Source organism: Hordeum vulgare, chromosome 5H (assembly GCF_904849725.1).
Source record: "Hordeum vulgare subsp. vulgare chromosome 5H, MorexV3_pseudomolecules_assembly, whole genome shotgun sequence".
NCBI lineage: Eukaryota > Viridiplantae > Streptophyta > Magnoliopsida > Poales > Poaceae > Hordeum > Hordeum vulgare.
The window spans coordinates 582294507-582308834 of record NC_058522.1 but is presented as its reverse complement, the minus strand read 5'-3'; the positions used below and the strand labels follow the sequence as shown (position 1 = coordinate 582308834).

Sequence of the window (14328 nt, the reverse complement as noted above, 5' to 3'; positions counted from 1 at the left end):
CACACAGTCGCCATCGCCTCCATCTCTCTCCACCCGTCGCTCTCCACGCTCCCCTCTAAATAATGGCCGCCGACGACGCCGACGACGCGCCGCCGACCAAGCCGCCTCCACCGCCGCACGACCCCGCCGGCGCCGAGGCCCTGGCGGCCTACCTGGGCGTGGCCTTCGCGCTCTTCCTCGCCTCGCTCCCGGGCGGCGCCGCCGGCGCGCGCCACGTGGCGTCGCTGCAGTCGCGGGGCCGCGTCCTGGCCACGCGCCTCCTGGCCGCCGAGGACCAGCTGCGTCAGCTGCGCGCGCGCCGGCGCGAGGACGCCCGGGCCAACGCGCGCGCGGCCGAGATCTTCGCGGGCCACCGCGCGTCCTGGGCCGAGGCCGAGCGCCGCCTGCTCGCCCGCGCCGCGGCCGCGAGCGACGAGGCCGCCTCCCTCCGCGCGCGCCTCGCCGACGCCGAGGCCCAGGCCGCCGCGCTCCGGGCCCGCGCCGACCGGCTCGAGCGCGAGGCCGCCGACCGCGACGGGCTCCTCAACGCGCTCCTCGCCGCCACGGGCAACGGCGCCGACCAGGACGCTGCCGGTGCGCGGCACCATCAGTTGGATCCGGCCGAGGGCTACGGCGACACCGACGCGGAGGCCCTGGCCGCCGCCGCCGCGCTCTACGCCCAGCAGCGCCAGCAGCAGGACGGCTTCGGCGGCGGCGGCGGCGACGACTTCTACCCCTCCTCCTCCTCCGCGGCGGCGGCGGCGGCAGCGGCGGCGTCGGGAATGCCGCCCTGGATGGACTCGCGCCCGAAAGGGTGGCAGGTAAGCCGACAAAAAGTTCCCCCCTTTTCCCCCATTGATCTCTCTTCTCCATGGAAGTGCGTGTCTCCTCCTACTTATACTGAATTAAACTCTGAAGAACGCAAACATATTCATGTCAACCGATGGATACTCGAATCCAGTGCTGCTTTCAAACATCATAAACCATTCTGAAGACCACTCCTACATTATCCTGGTAGAAATTTGTAGAAACAACTAAATTTAATTGCAGATTTCGACCGTGCTCCTGTCAGTTTTGCAATATGGTTGATGCTCCATGCTATCCTGCACTAGTAGGCCTGCATCTGCATACGCATTTTTCCAGGAGTGATAGTGATAGTGATAGTGATACCCCTGAATCTCCATGAGCAAAGTGACATGCATGTCGTATCCACAATACAACAGACAAATGACCACTTTGACAGCAGCCCCTTGGATCAATTAGGATCGCAGCAGGCACTGTTTCTGTGGGGGCACCCTCTTGCATCTGCATCAAACAAAAAATCTCATCTGACCCATTTCTAGACCTACCTATCAAATCTATGGTCACTGACTCACATGCATCCTTGTGCTGTTCATGGTAACAGTGCCCTCTAAGATGAGTAGTCTAGTACTGTACCAAGATCATCATAGGCTGCTGGCCATTGCCTTTAACTCTGTCTCATCTTTGTATAATACCATGCCATGTATTCCTTCAGCCTAAAATTCACGTACAAGTTTGGGGTGCCTTGTTGAGAATCAATGTAGATAAACTACTGTCAAACATCAGTTCATGCCTTCTATGACTGGATATGCATCTATCGAAGAAAAAAGTTCATGCCCATGTCCAGTTTCTTATTTGATTCTGTTGTTTCATCGGGTACTCAGTGGATGTGTGCGCATCATTTCTACTTCCACTGATTTGTTGTGTCCAGAATGTTGCTTGACATAATGTTCCGCAGTGGTAGCTGTCATTGCAATTTACTCTTTGTTTTGAAATAATTGGAAGAAAACTGTTTTGAAATAGTTAGACAATGATTTGTATTAAAGCATCGAAAACTCTTGTTTCGAACCCACACTGTCGTTCAGTTGCTCTTTCTATATTACATAGCCTGCAAAGCTGCCATTAAGGCTATCAACCATATTGTGAAGTTGTCCAAACGAGTTGCGATGCCGTAGCTCAAACGTGATCTACAAAAACTAGTGATGCTTGGAGAACCGAAGGTTAAAAGAATGTGTTGACATGGGGAGATCAAGTGGACACATACTAGCGGTATCTCGAGGTATCCAAAGAATAGGATCTATGAGTGGACACTCTAACTTGACTTTGCTTTGTATAGAGTACGTGGTGGGCTATAAAACTAGGAGGACAGAGACAACATTTGTAGAAACAATTCAACCAATTACATAATTTTTTTCCTATGCTCCATGATATCTCAACTTATCAGTTGTGTTTGGTTGGTGCACTATCCTTCACCAGCCCTGCGTACACGTTCTTCCAGGAGTGAGTGACACCCCTGAATCTCCAGGAGCAATGTGCCATGCATGCCGTATCCACAATAGAACAGACAACTGACCACTTTGATAGCAGCCCCTTGGATCAATTAGGATCCCGGCACTGTTTCTGTGGGGGCTCCCTTGCATCTGCATCCAACAAAGCTGCCTGAAAGCATCTCATCTGGCCCATTTCTAGACCTATATGGTTGTCACAGACTCACAGGCATCTTGGTGTTTGCTCATGGTAACAGTGCTCTATAAGATGAGTAGTAGGAATAGATGAGTACTGCACCAAGATCATTATAAGGCTGCTCGCCTTAGTTACTATACATGAAGAAACCCTGTATTTTTAGCTCTGTCCTTTTCTCAGCATAATGCTATGTCATGTATTCCTTCAGCCTATTTCTTATGTGCAACTTCTAATGTATTCCGTCATGCCTTTTTATGACTGCGTATGCATTTATCGAAGAAAAATGTACACGGCCATATCCAGTAGAAAAGACCCTGACTACAACCGATCGGCCCTTTACGAGTAGTTTCTTATTTAATTCTGTTATTTTTTATCAAGTAATCAGTGGATGTGCGCGCAACATTTGTAGTTCCATCGACTTGAGTTCCATTTTGGAATAGTTACACTACAATTTGAACTAAAGCATTAGAAACTGTTGTTTTGGACCCACATTGTCATTTGGTTGCTCTTTCTACATTCCATGGCTGGCCAAGCCGCCATTAAGGCTATCGACCAAATTTGAGTTCGTCCAGACGTGTTGCAATGCCGTTGCTCAAATGTGATCTGTGAGAACTAGTGGTGCTTAAGGTTAAAAAGATGCTATTGTTGGTTCTTTACTTCTGTGAAGTGCAAATTCCAAATGTTTCTATATAATCTAGTATGGCAACACAGATGTGCATGTATGCACTCCCTGTTTGTTATTGCTCTCATGTATGTCAAAACATTACATATAACTGCAATGACAGAATAATTGTAATCTTGCATTTATTTGCAAAAGATGAATTTGGCTTTGTGCTCCCTAGGTTCATTACCAATGATGATATGTAGACCTTATATGTATTCCACAAGTTTGTATTGACAGAGATATAGAGTTATTTTTTGGACTTCCAAGTTACAAAATTCATCAGGTTAATTTTGTATGATCCATTCATAGAACCTTATTTGGTCTTACAGCCTTGGATATAGTTAACCAACTCAGTTAAGGATGATGCACTAGCTGGTTCAATGAGTATCAGTCAATGAGTATCTGGTTCTCAGCAATTTCATTCTTCATTTAAGATAGGGCTATCACTGGCAAGCTACTTGTTTTCCTGGTTCAGACTCAGCTAAAGTACACTCAACTAAACTCGTTTGTGAGGTTTATTATGTCAACTATTTGACTTTAAAAAAATCTTGCTTGCTTGTATTGAACGAAATATGTCTTTGCGTAAACAGTGATACATAAAACAGAAGGCACGTTCTATTTTATATTTTCTTCATTTCTCGTAACTATGTGTACCAGCTCGTGCCATTGATGACACCTAACATTAAGGTTTGGAGAAAGCTGTGGCTCAGTTAGGCTAATAGAGCATTGTTGGACTGTGACTTGTTTTAACAATTTAATGACTCTTGTTTTGATGATTTAATCACTCATTTTAACTTGTGTCTTTCAGGACATGAAGTATGAATCAGTCGAGTCAATGTACAACACAAAGCATGCTGTACCACGGTAGGTATTTCACTGAGCCACGTCGTTTTGTGAAGCAGCAACTGAATAAACACTACCTGTTCTTTGTTGTTTATAAATCATCTTTTTTCACCAGGAGAGAATCACCTTGGAAGGTGGACGTGGAATCGTCAGGAGTTCCTGCAAAGCTTCGGCTGCTTGATCAGGAGTTAATCAATCTGGAGAAGGTTGGAAATGGAGATCTATCCAAGATCCCGTTGGTGATGAGAAAGCAAGTAAAGAGATACCAAACTCTTGCTGGGAAGATTGACGATCTTTGCAAACGAATGGTAGGTTTTATCACCTGACATGGCATATGCTTACTGCTCTGGTGCTGCACATGTAGTCTAAAACTGATAGTACAGCGTACCTTATATATAAATACATAATTCAACATATGATGTGATTAAGATCCTTGTGAACTGGCTATTGATGCATTGCTAATGGTATGCTTGGAGTCATCCAGGGATTACTGTGGTCCTAACAAAGTGATGACTTCTGACTGTTAACACTAGTTTCTCTAAGCTAACTGTTACACTAGTTTACCGTAGTGGGAACAATTGTTTCCTGGTTCTGTTGTATGACTCTTAGTGCAGTAGTCTGCCTCATCGTCTGGTTCCTATTGCAGTAAGAAAAACTAACCTATGCCTATTTGTGCAGCAAGCGAATGACCCCTGTGATTCGCTTGGTGCAGTAGTCTGTCCCGTTTTCTGGTTCCTATCACTGTAAGAAAAACTAACCTATGCCTATTGTGCAGCAAGCGAATGACCCTTGTGATTCGACACTCAACTCAGAGTTCAGAACGCAGCGGCAGACAGAGTACTTGCTGGAAGCGTTCCACCTTCAGCACCGAGCAGCTGAGACAAGGCAGAAGCTCGGCACAGTGCAAGCAGAGACCGCGAAAAGCAGCTTCGGCGACGAGCTGCCAGCAGAAGCCAAAGTGAGCACAAGACGGGCACTAAGTTCAGCCAGGAACAACTTCAAGGAAATCCAGCGAAGCCTGGAGATTTGGCTGGCGAGGATCCTCGGAGACCTCGAGGGCATGCTTGCGAGGGACGGGGCGTCACGCATAAGAGAGTACATTCTGTCCCCCTACGCGTCTTCTGTTCGATGAGCAGGGCTGCTATGGAGCGTCTTGACTTAATTCATTGATGTGGGCGCACTACACTGAGGCGCCGTCGTCAGGTGAGTTACCCAATGCAAATTCAGCATGTGAGGCCATCAGGCTCCCTGTGTTGTTGGCTGGTATTCTTGCAACCCTTGGCAAATGTGAAGAGGAGTGATCTAAGACCATGCCAAACCTGAGATCACATTTTGATCCAACCCTCTACAACCAACAACCCCATCTCTTTCTCCCCTCGGCGTCAAGGTTTGACACGGAATCCTGTCATGTTTTAGATCAATTCTCTTCACATTTATCAATAGTGTTGTCAAGAACACCGTGCGGCAAGGGCGCATCCAGTTTTTTTTTTTTTTTGAAGGGCTAGCTGTTGTATATGTGGTATGTGCTTATGATTCTGATGGATTCATCATATTTGCTGCACTGTATGCCTGTATGTAGCACATTTCCTTGATGCACAGAACTGTACCAGTCTTGTTATTAGTCTAAGATTATTACTGATCTGTGCACACTGGTGATTGTTGAGCCAGCATGCCACATTGCAGTGCTAGGATATTTTGCTATGTTTTTTGTATGCCTATCACAGCTGCAAAAAGAAATAAATAAACAAATGGACAGATGAATGAAAGATCACTACTGCTGAAACAACATGTTCTGCATGCATAGGAAATGAGGATTAAACATACTCAAGTCAAGGATTGTGACAGGTTCTCAACATGAACATGGTACACCTGCATTCATGCATGCATGCAGTGACAGTCTGGGCATCATGGCACTGCCCTAATTAAACCCTAAATAAACATTTCTCTTTCCCCTCTCCCCCCTCCTATCCTTTCTCTCTCTCTCTCTTTCCCAGCTCCAACCCCAAACACAAATTAAACTCTATATTTACTTGTAATTAAGCAGTAGATTAATCTTTCCCCCCTCCATTGCTTCACAAAGCTTGAAGCTTCATCAGAGTGATAGCTTCAGAGTTTACCAATGCAGATTCAGACTAGATCAGAGGTACTGCGCGTGTATCCTCTCCTTGTTCTCCTCCCACCACAGCTTGGCGTTGAGCTCCGCAAACTTCTCACGGCTGCAAGCAATGCAACAATCCAAGATGGTCATAACAAGATTCAAGAAACTGGAAAAAAATTGTGATTCAGACAAGGATTTGGACCTGAAGCGGACGCGGCGGAGCTCGCGGGCGCCGTCGGGGAGCTCGCGGACGGTGATGTATACGCCGGGCTCGTCCTGGATCACCCACTCCGTCACCTCCAGCTCGCTGGCGTTGCTGATGGACACGTCGTCCGGCAGGGACGACGTGGTCGTCCGCGCCGGCTCCGGCGCGTCGGCCTCGTTCTGGCGCTGCGGCTGCTGGTGCTGGTGGTGCTGCTGCTGCTGCCACGCGCGCTCCGACGGGTTGGACGACGACGGCGGCGGCGGGGACAGCGGGCCGCGGAAGCTCTGCTGCCGCGCCGCGCCTGGTCCGGCGCCGGCCGCTGCGGGGGGCTGCGCGCGGGCGAAGGCAGCGCCCCACGCGATGCTCTCCGGCGCCGGCGACGGCGTCGCCGCCGGGCTCCCCATCGTCGACCCCACCTGCGACTGCGAGTAGAAGGACTCCCTCTGCTGCAAACAAAAGAGCCCCTTCAGCCTCAGCCATGGCGCCGTCGCCGGACAGACAGACGGAGAGACACTGACCTCGCCGTCGTCGTCGCGGGGCGCGTCGGGGAGCACCTGGCGGCTGAAGCGGCGGACGTTGTAGAGCTCCATGATGCGCTCGTTGTTGTCTCCCCACCACCGCTGGGCCTGCCACTTGTCGTACATCTCCCGGCTGAACCGGATGCGCTTCAGGTCGTTGCCGGCGCCGCCCGCCAGCGACACGAACGTGATCTGAACGCCGGGCTCCACCTGCGCCACCCACTCCCGCACCGCCGCCTCGCCGCCTCCACCCGGGCCTCCGTTGGGCGGCGGCCGCTCCCACGCCGGCGTGGAGCTCGCGCTCGACGCCGCCGTGCCGCCGCCGTGGCCCAGATACGTGGCTGGCGGCACCGCCATGTCGTCCTGCACCACGCCCGGCCGGTAGTACCCGCTCCGGTACAGGGACGTCGTCCGGCCCCTCGGCGGCGGCGACCCGCCCCGCTTCGGCATCCCCTGCCTCTGCGTCCCCGACAGCTTCAGCACCATGTCCTTGAGCTGCACCGTCCAGTCAAATTCAAAGAAAATCAGAATCAAACACATGAATCCGTTGCTACTCCACAAAAACTATACCAAACGCCATTGATGTGGCAGCTCATGTTCATGCATCAAATGCAGCAGACAAAAATTCAGAGATGCATTCTACTTACTCCCAGATTGTAGCAACTGCAGGACTGCATCTTTCTCTCTCTCTCTCTCTGTCTCTCAGTGATCAAAGGCCCTAAACTATACTACAGTATTTACCAAGCAAGCAGAGCAGTCTCCAAGCAACTGATGAAGATTTCTGCAATGAACTTCAGGAAGCTCAACTATCTCTCAAGTGTTCTTAAACCTATTCAGTCTTTGATCTTTTACTGTGCCATCTAGTGTTAAGTTGAGACAAGTAGCATTCAGCATGGCCATTTTATTTATATATAATGCGGGTCTCCGGTCAAATGTGAATGGTAGATGATGCCAGCTCCTGCTGCGCCTTTAGGGGTCAGAGAAATGACATGTTCAAAGATTATGTTGCACTCCTCTGCTTTTGACCTCATGGCCAATCCCTCCACTGCTAAACACTCCTTTATTCAGTTCAGACAGCACCAATGACATGTTGCTCTCCACTCACATGAAAAATACTTACTACTCCCTCCATCCGGGACGGAGGGAGTGGTGAAGAAACACTATTACATGGTCACTACACTACTACTAACATGGTGTGCTCTGAACCTAGCTAGCTAGCTCGGGCCAGTTGAAGCAAGCAAACATGGATGGATTCTCTGACCCATTACCTTTTCTTTTTGTTCTCTTTAACCACACACATACTACTATAGATATATACCTCTGTGGCTCTGCCCATGGTGTTTTTTCAGTCTCCTGTATGTTTCATCTACAGTCAGATTAACCCCACTTTCATGATACCACCCATCTTTTGATGCATCCATCCTCTGATCCCTTTTATCAGGCAAAAGATAAAATTTAAAATTTGAAGATCCCCACACAGGCACAGCACAGCACAGCACAGCACAGCAGGGATTGGATTGGATTCTTGCCTTGCTGCTGGAGGCTGCAGCAGCAATATGCTTGGCACATCCCTGTCTGTCTCTCTGTCCCTCCATCCATCCATCCAGGCCGCCAGGGGATCTCTTTCTCATTCTCTTCTTTTGAGAAAAGCATCAGGCCATGGTTGCATCCTCCTTGTACATCAATCTATCTATTCCATGTACTATCTCGTCTGGGGATGAGTCATCTACATGTACTTTTTTCCGTTCAAAAAGAGAAGAAAAGAAAAGAAGAAAGGAGGAGGAGCCAGCTATTGGAGCAAGTTTTGAAGTTGATCAAAGCTTCTTTGTGACAAAAGAAGATGGGGAGGAATAGTCCATGGCCACTCTTTGATCGTTTGGAAAGAAGCATCTGAGGACATGTATGAATAGATAAATGTATGTTTGATCATTTCTTTTTTGCTTTACGCTTGTGCTTTGTTCCTGGAATCGCTCAACACACATTTATATATGGAACCATACACCCTTGTACGAGTCGATGTATCGGTCTAGCTCATCGGGGGATAAGACATCTACTTGCACTTATTATTTTTATCCAAAAAGTAGATAAAAGAAAAGCATGTGTGTTTTGTGACTTGTGAGCAAGGAGGTTTGAAGGTGATCAAAGCCAGCTTCTTTGCCACACAAAAAGAAGAAGAAGGGAATGGACAGTCCATGGCCACTCTTTTCGCAACTGAACACATATTTTAGTAAGAAGCATAAGCACACGCATTTTAGAAAGAAGCATGTGTAGTATTAGTATGTAATGGAATGGTTTTTTTTAATGATTTTGTATGTGTCTTTTTTTTTTGCTTTGTTCCAGGAAACCCTCCACAAGGAGACGACACAAAGTGAAAGGAGGTATTTGTATAAACTATGTATGCATGCAATTGATGCAACAAGCATGAGGGGCCATGGATTGCACTCTCTGTCCCCTTATTTTGACCAGGCCATAGATTTTCAACTATTAACTCATTTGTTGCCCATGTCCAGTCTGAACATGCCTTGCTAGTTGCTACTGCAGGGGAATCAATCCACTCAAGCCATGCATTGTTGTACTTAGTTTGATAACAATAAAATGGCGAGGTGGTCTAAAATAAATTAAATGAAAATAAACCGGTGAACCTAACTTAACTAAAGAAGCAGTAGCAAAAGGAACTCGACAATGTACTGCTCTGTGGACACCAAAAAGTCCTCCAGTGGTAAGCAATGGGCCAAGTGTGTTTGTTTGTCAATGTACAAGTGTGGCCTCAAAGTTTGAGTGACCATGTACGTAGACGAGCGGCTCAACATTTTGAACTTGAAATTACCTGGACGGTGGCCGGGGAAAGAAAAAGGCAAAGGCGCGCCACATCTTATAGTACGTGCTACAGCTTTCAAGTTTTTTTCTTTTTTTGCGGGCAACTTTGAAGTTAAAGATGGATGATGAGAGCAAACATGCATGTTTGGGTATGTTCTTGGATGGGTAATACTTTCTTCGTTCCTAAATATAAGTTTTTTTTAAAGGTTTCACTAGAGTATTAATGTACATATAGACATATTTCAGAGTGTATAGATTCATTCATTTGCTCAACATATAGTTTTTAATGAAATCTTTAAAAAGACTTTGTATTTAGAAAAGGGAGGGAGTAGTATAGTGCTCATATATTAACAAAAAGAGAGGGAATAAAGAGAAGTCTGCCGGCCTGGCTGGGGGTGCAGAAGAGGTAGCAGAAAACTTTGGCATGCAGTGCGCTGCGCTACTGTGCTTGGCATTGGAATTGGCATTGGCGTTGGCGTATGCCATGCATGGCATATATGCTTGCGCTTTGCCCAAAGGAAAAGAGAAAAGACAGCATCCCCCTCCTTGCTGGTATTTTGATCGTTGGATGGATGGATGCGTTTCTCCTTTCTTCTTTACTTTGCTTTTCTTTTCTTTTCTTTTTGGCACTGATGAGTGGCGATTAAAGCCCTGGATGAGCAGCGTCGATCGCATGCAGCCGATCCGATTAAAGGCATGTATGTATGTATGTAAACTAAACTAAAGAAACGAGAGATGGAAAGAAGAAGAAGAAGCAAGTGCCTTGCAGATTTGAATGAAACATCATCTGCTGGTGCAACTCTGTAAATAGATTTTGCAGCTGTTTAGAGCTTAGACTTGAGGGAGAGCACAAGATCCACTGCGCACTAGAGCGAGGCTAGGAGCTGCACCGGTGACCGGTCGGTCGGTCAGTGCTGTGCTGTGCTGTACTGGTGCACGCAACGCAGCATGCATGCATGCGTGGAGCATTGTATAGACAGGGACATGCATGGTCCATATGGAGCCCACGGCCGGCCGTGTAGCTGTGCAGATAGATGGATGGATGGATGGGACATGTGGGTGCCTCGGGATCGGCGCCTACAAGCACAGTCTCATGGAGTGCAGGACCAACCAGGCAGAAGCAGGACCGGAGAAGAAGATAGGCATGCAGCCATGATTCGGTTGATGCATGATCCACACCTCCACTGTCCACTCTATGGAGTACGTATTTCATTTCTTGCACGGGCCCGGGCCCCCCTCGCTCCATAGAATAAAATAGCTGCTTGCTCCCCGCATCGGGGGCCGCGACGGTCGACAAGATGGTCGGAAAGCACAGACCGGCCGGGTAGCTAGGGGAGGGGTGGGGTGGGGGGTAGGAGGAGGACGACGACATGTCCCTGCAATTGCCAAAGGAAGGAAAGCGACGCGACGCCACGCGCGCATAGCTAATCACTACCGCCGCACCACTGGAACAAAACATCATCATCATCATGATTAATTTATCACCGATCGATGGCCATCTAACTTTAGAACAGGCCCTAAAGCTACATGTTGCTCCTACTCCTCGTCATGCATGTTGGCTTGAGAGGAGAGTTGAGAGGAGAGGACAGACACCGTTTCTTGTGGAATTCATTCAAAACCAACTAAATAAATACTACTCCTTCCTATTCATATATTCGTATTAACTTGTGAACTAAAAACTTAGGCAAGCGTTTTGTTCTTGGTTGCCTGCCGTGGGTGTTTCAGTCGGCCGATCAACAATTACTGTTGCCTTGTGTTTGCGGTGGTGACCGGCCCAGTTCGTTTGCTCCTGGTGCTGCTAGTAGCTAGCGTCCGTGAGATCGACAAGCCCACTCGCCGCTGCTGCTGCACTTGCGGGCGCCGAATGAACCTAGTAAGTAGCTAAGAAGGACAGACAGTGCAAGGATAAGACGCCGTTGCATGCATGCTTGCGCCGTTGAAGAAGAAATCGGTCAACTTCGCTGACCACAATGCATGTATCCTACGTGTAGTTATAGTAGATTAAGCAGGATGTGCGTGCGTGCGTGCGTAGCTAATCCATCAGCGCATGGGCATGGCGCTGCTGGAGCAAGCAAAGCAAAGACGACCACCGCGCGCGCATGCAAGGAAGGAGTGGTTCTTGGAACGTATGCAGGGACGGGAGAGACAGAGACGTATATACCGTACCTGGGAGGTGAGCGACTTGACGGGGTCCCTGCATGTCGGGGTGTCTCCGTCTCTGCCGCCGCCGCCGCCGTCCCGCTCCCGCTCCCGCTCCCGGCCGCCGCCTTCTTCCTTGTTCACGCACGCGATGCAGGCCAGCATCTTCTCACCCCCTCCCTCCCTCCCTCTCTTAATTGGCTTGCTGGCTCAGGCCTCTCCTCTTCTTCTTGCTTTCAAATATCCCCACACCACACCCCGCTCCACTCTGCAGCACGGCGGGCTGGCTGGATGGCTATTTATATATATATATATATATGTGCTCTCTCGGATCGAGCCGCTTGTAGCTTGAGTAGACAGAGCTGTGGCAGTGTTGCACTTTATATATATATATATACTCTACTCTTAGCAAGGAAAGGAGAGAAGGTAGGATGGCGTGCGTGCTCTGCCAACTCTGCTCTCTCTCTCTCTCTCTTTGCTTTGAGCGTCCACTCAGCTGAGCAATCCGCAATGCACACGCGGCTAAAAGCATTTACACCTCCACCTCTTCGACCTCTCTCAAACGTCCCAACCGGTCAACATCCTTCATATCTAGTTTAAATATGAGACGGGCAGATATTTGGGTGCCCAAACATGTTTGTCACGCCGGTCCGACAACATGGATCCATGCGGAATCGCCTGAAATACCGGCGGTCCGATATACGCCTCCTCCGATGGGGGATGCGAACGTCGCCTCACGTCGATCCGACTCGTCGCCCAAGGCCAAATCTGGCTATTTAAACCCCAATCGTCCCCAACTCTATCCTATCCACCTCCGCCATCTCCGCGCCGCCATCTTAAGCCCATCTATTTTTTCTCTCCCGCTCCGACACTCACTAAAACAAATTTGATAATCTGTGACGCACATTCTGTGACGATTCAATGAAAAAACGTCAGGGAATCATCTTAATTTCACAAACTATGACGTTTTTTTCATTGAATCGTCACAGAATGAGCGTCATAAGTTATCCCTTTTGTTTTAGTGACTCTTCCCATGCTCTTTGAAGACGCATGGTCCGGACAAAGATTACCACATATGCCATACTCACGCCGGAGCGCCGGTACCCGAACGAGCAACACATCCGGGTGTGGCGTGCCGCCCGCATCGCTGTCGGGCTGCTTGCGGAGTCACCGGAGCCGGAGGAGGTAGAGGAGCTGTAGCCTGCTCCGATGAAGGAGGAGCAGACGGACGAGGAGGAGGGAGAGGAGGTGCAGCCCGCTCCGATGAAGGAGGAGCAGGCGTACGAGGAGGAGCGAGAGGAGTTGCAGACCGCTTCGATGGAGGCGGAGTAGCCGGGGCAGGAGGTGATGATGGCTCCAGGCTTCAACATGGATCAGACGGAGGCGGTGTTCGTCGTCGCTCAACCCGCCCCGATGAAGGAGAAGCAGGCATACGAGAAGGAGGGAGCGGAGCTGCAGCCTGCTCCGATGAAGGAGGAGCAGGCGGACGAGGAGGAAGGAGAGGAGGTGCAACCCACTCCGATGAAGGAGGAGCAAGCGGACGAGGACGAGGGAGAGGAGTTGTAGCCTGCTTCGATGGAGGCGGAGTAGCCGGAGTTGGAGGTGATGCTGGCTTCGAGCTTCAACATGGATCAAACGGAGTTCGTCGTCCTTCAAGCGAAGGATATGATGGAACGGGCCATCCTGCAGTCCATCCTCAATGAGGCCTATGTGGAATCCAACCGACGCGTCATCTGACCAAAACGGATGACGATCAATTTTTTTTTTTGCCGAACTCAAAGTGCAGGCCGACGCGGAGGAGCCGTCGGAGTATGAGCTGCAATTGCCGCCATGTATGCGGAGCTGGATGAGGAGCCGGTCGACATTTTTGACGAAGAGTATGATAGATGATTCATGTAGTGCGTGGATTTCCATCTTTCCATCCTTTAAAATGGATTTGAGATTTAAAGTACCATCCAGATATAGAAGATAAAATTCGAGGACTGGACGGTGAGTTTGAGGGCCCGGATTTGCTGCAGAGGTAGACGCTCGCTGCTACTTTAATCCTAGCGATGTTGCCAGGGGCTACTGTTAACTCACGGTTAGAGCATGTTTAATAGTATAGCCAATCGCTGACTATAAGTCATCTTATAGCTCATCTTATAGCTAGCTTGTACAATAGTTAGTTATAAAAGAGTACTACTTTTATCGTATATGACCTATCTTTTATTTTTCAGAAAGCATCTAGGAGCACGTGCTAAGCTAGCTCTTCACGAAGAACCCGCTTCCCTTCTTTCTTCTCTTCTCTTTCATCTAACTCAGCAAAAATATAGTATGTTAATCTTTACAGCCTGTTGATTGTACCTTATTGTATTTGTTCTTAAAAAAAAATGCTACTACACGCACCACACCCTACTTTTTGGTGCTTCGGTGCCATGGACGACGACGCAGCAGCCTTGCTCATGAATCGAATCATCCCTCCCTTTCTCTTTATTTCCATATGAATCGATGGATCGGTCCGCGTGCTCCGATCGATGCTGCCAGTACCTACTATCTATCAGCATCTGCATCGATCGATTCCACGATCGATCGTTCGCGCGTG

The 14328-nt window shown here is 48.9% G+C and overlaps 2 protein-coding genes across 2 annotated transcripts; one reads left to right on the top strand and one right to left on the bottom strand.

Moving 5' to 3' along the window:
• The first annotated feature begins 62 nt into the window (after window positions 1–62).
• On the top strand, window positions 63–5611 carry LOC123397445. Its single transcript, XM_045091975.1, has 4 exons — window positions 63–800; window positions 3936–3991; window positions 4086–4278; window positions 4746–5611. The coding sequence occupies exons 1-4, from the start codon at window positions 63–65 to the stop codon at window positions 5100–5102; spliced, it is 1344 nt and encodes a 447-aa protein (XP_044947910.1). The 3' UTR covers window positions 5103–5611.
• A 114-nt stretch (window positions 5612–5725) lies between these two features.
• LOC123395180 (protein Brevis radix-like 4) lies at window positions 5726–11927 on the bottom strand. Its single transcript, XM_045090119.1, has 4 exons — window positions 11775–11927; window positions 6792–7286; window positions 6271–6716; window positions 5726–6186 (listed from the first exon to the last, which is right to left on the bottom strand). The coding sequence occupies exons 1-4, from the start codon at window positions 11910–11912 to the stop codon at window positions 6108–6110; spliced, it is 1158 nt and encodes a 385-aa protein (XP_044946054.1). The 5' UTR covers window positions 11913–11927; the 3' UTR covers window positions 5726–6107.
• Window positions 11928–14328: the final 2401 nt, after the last annotated feature.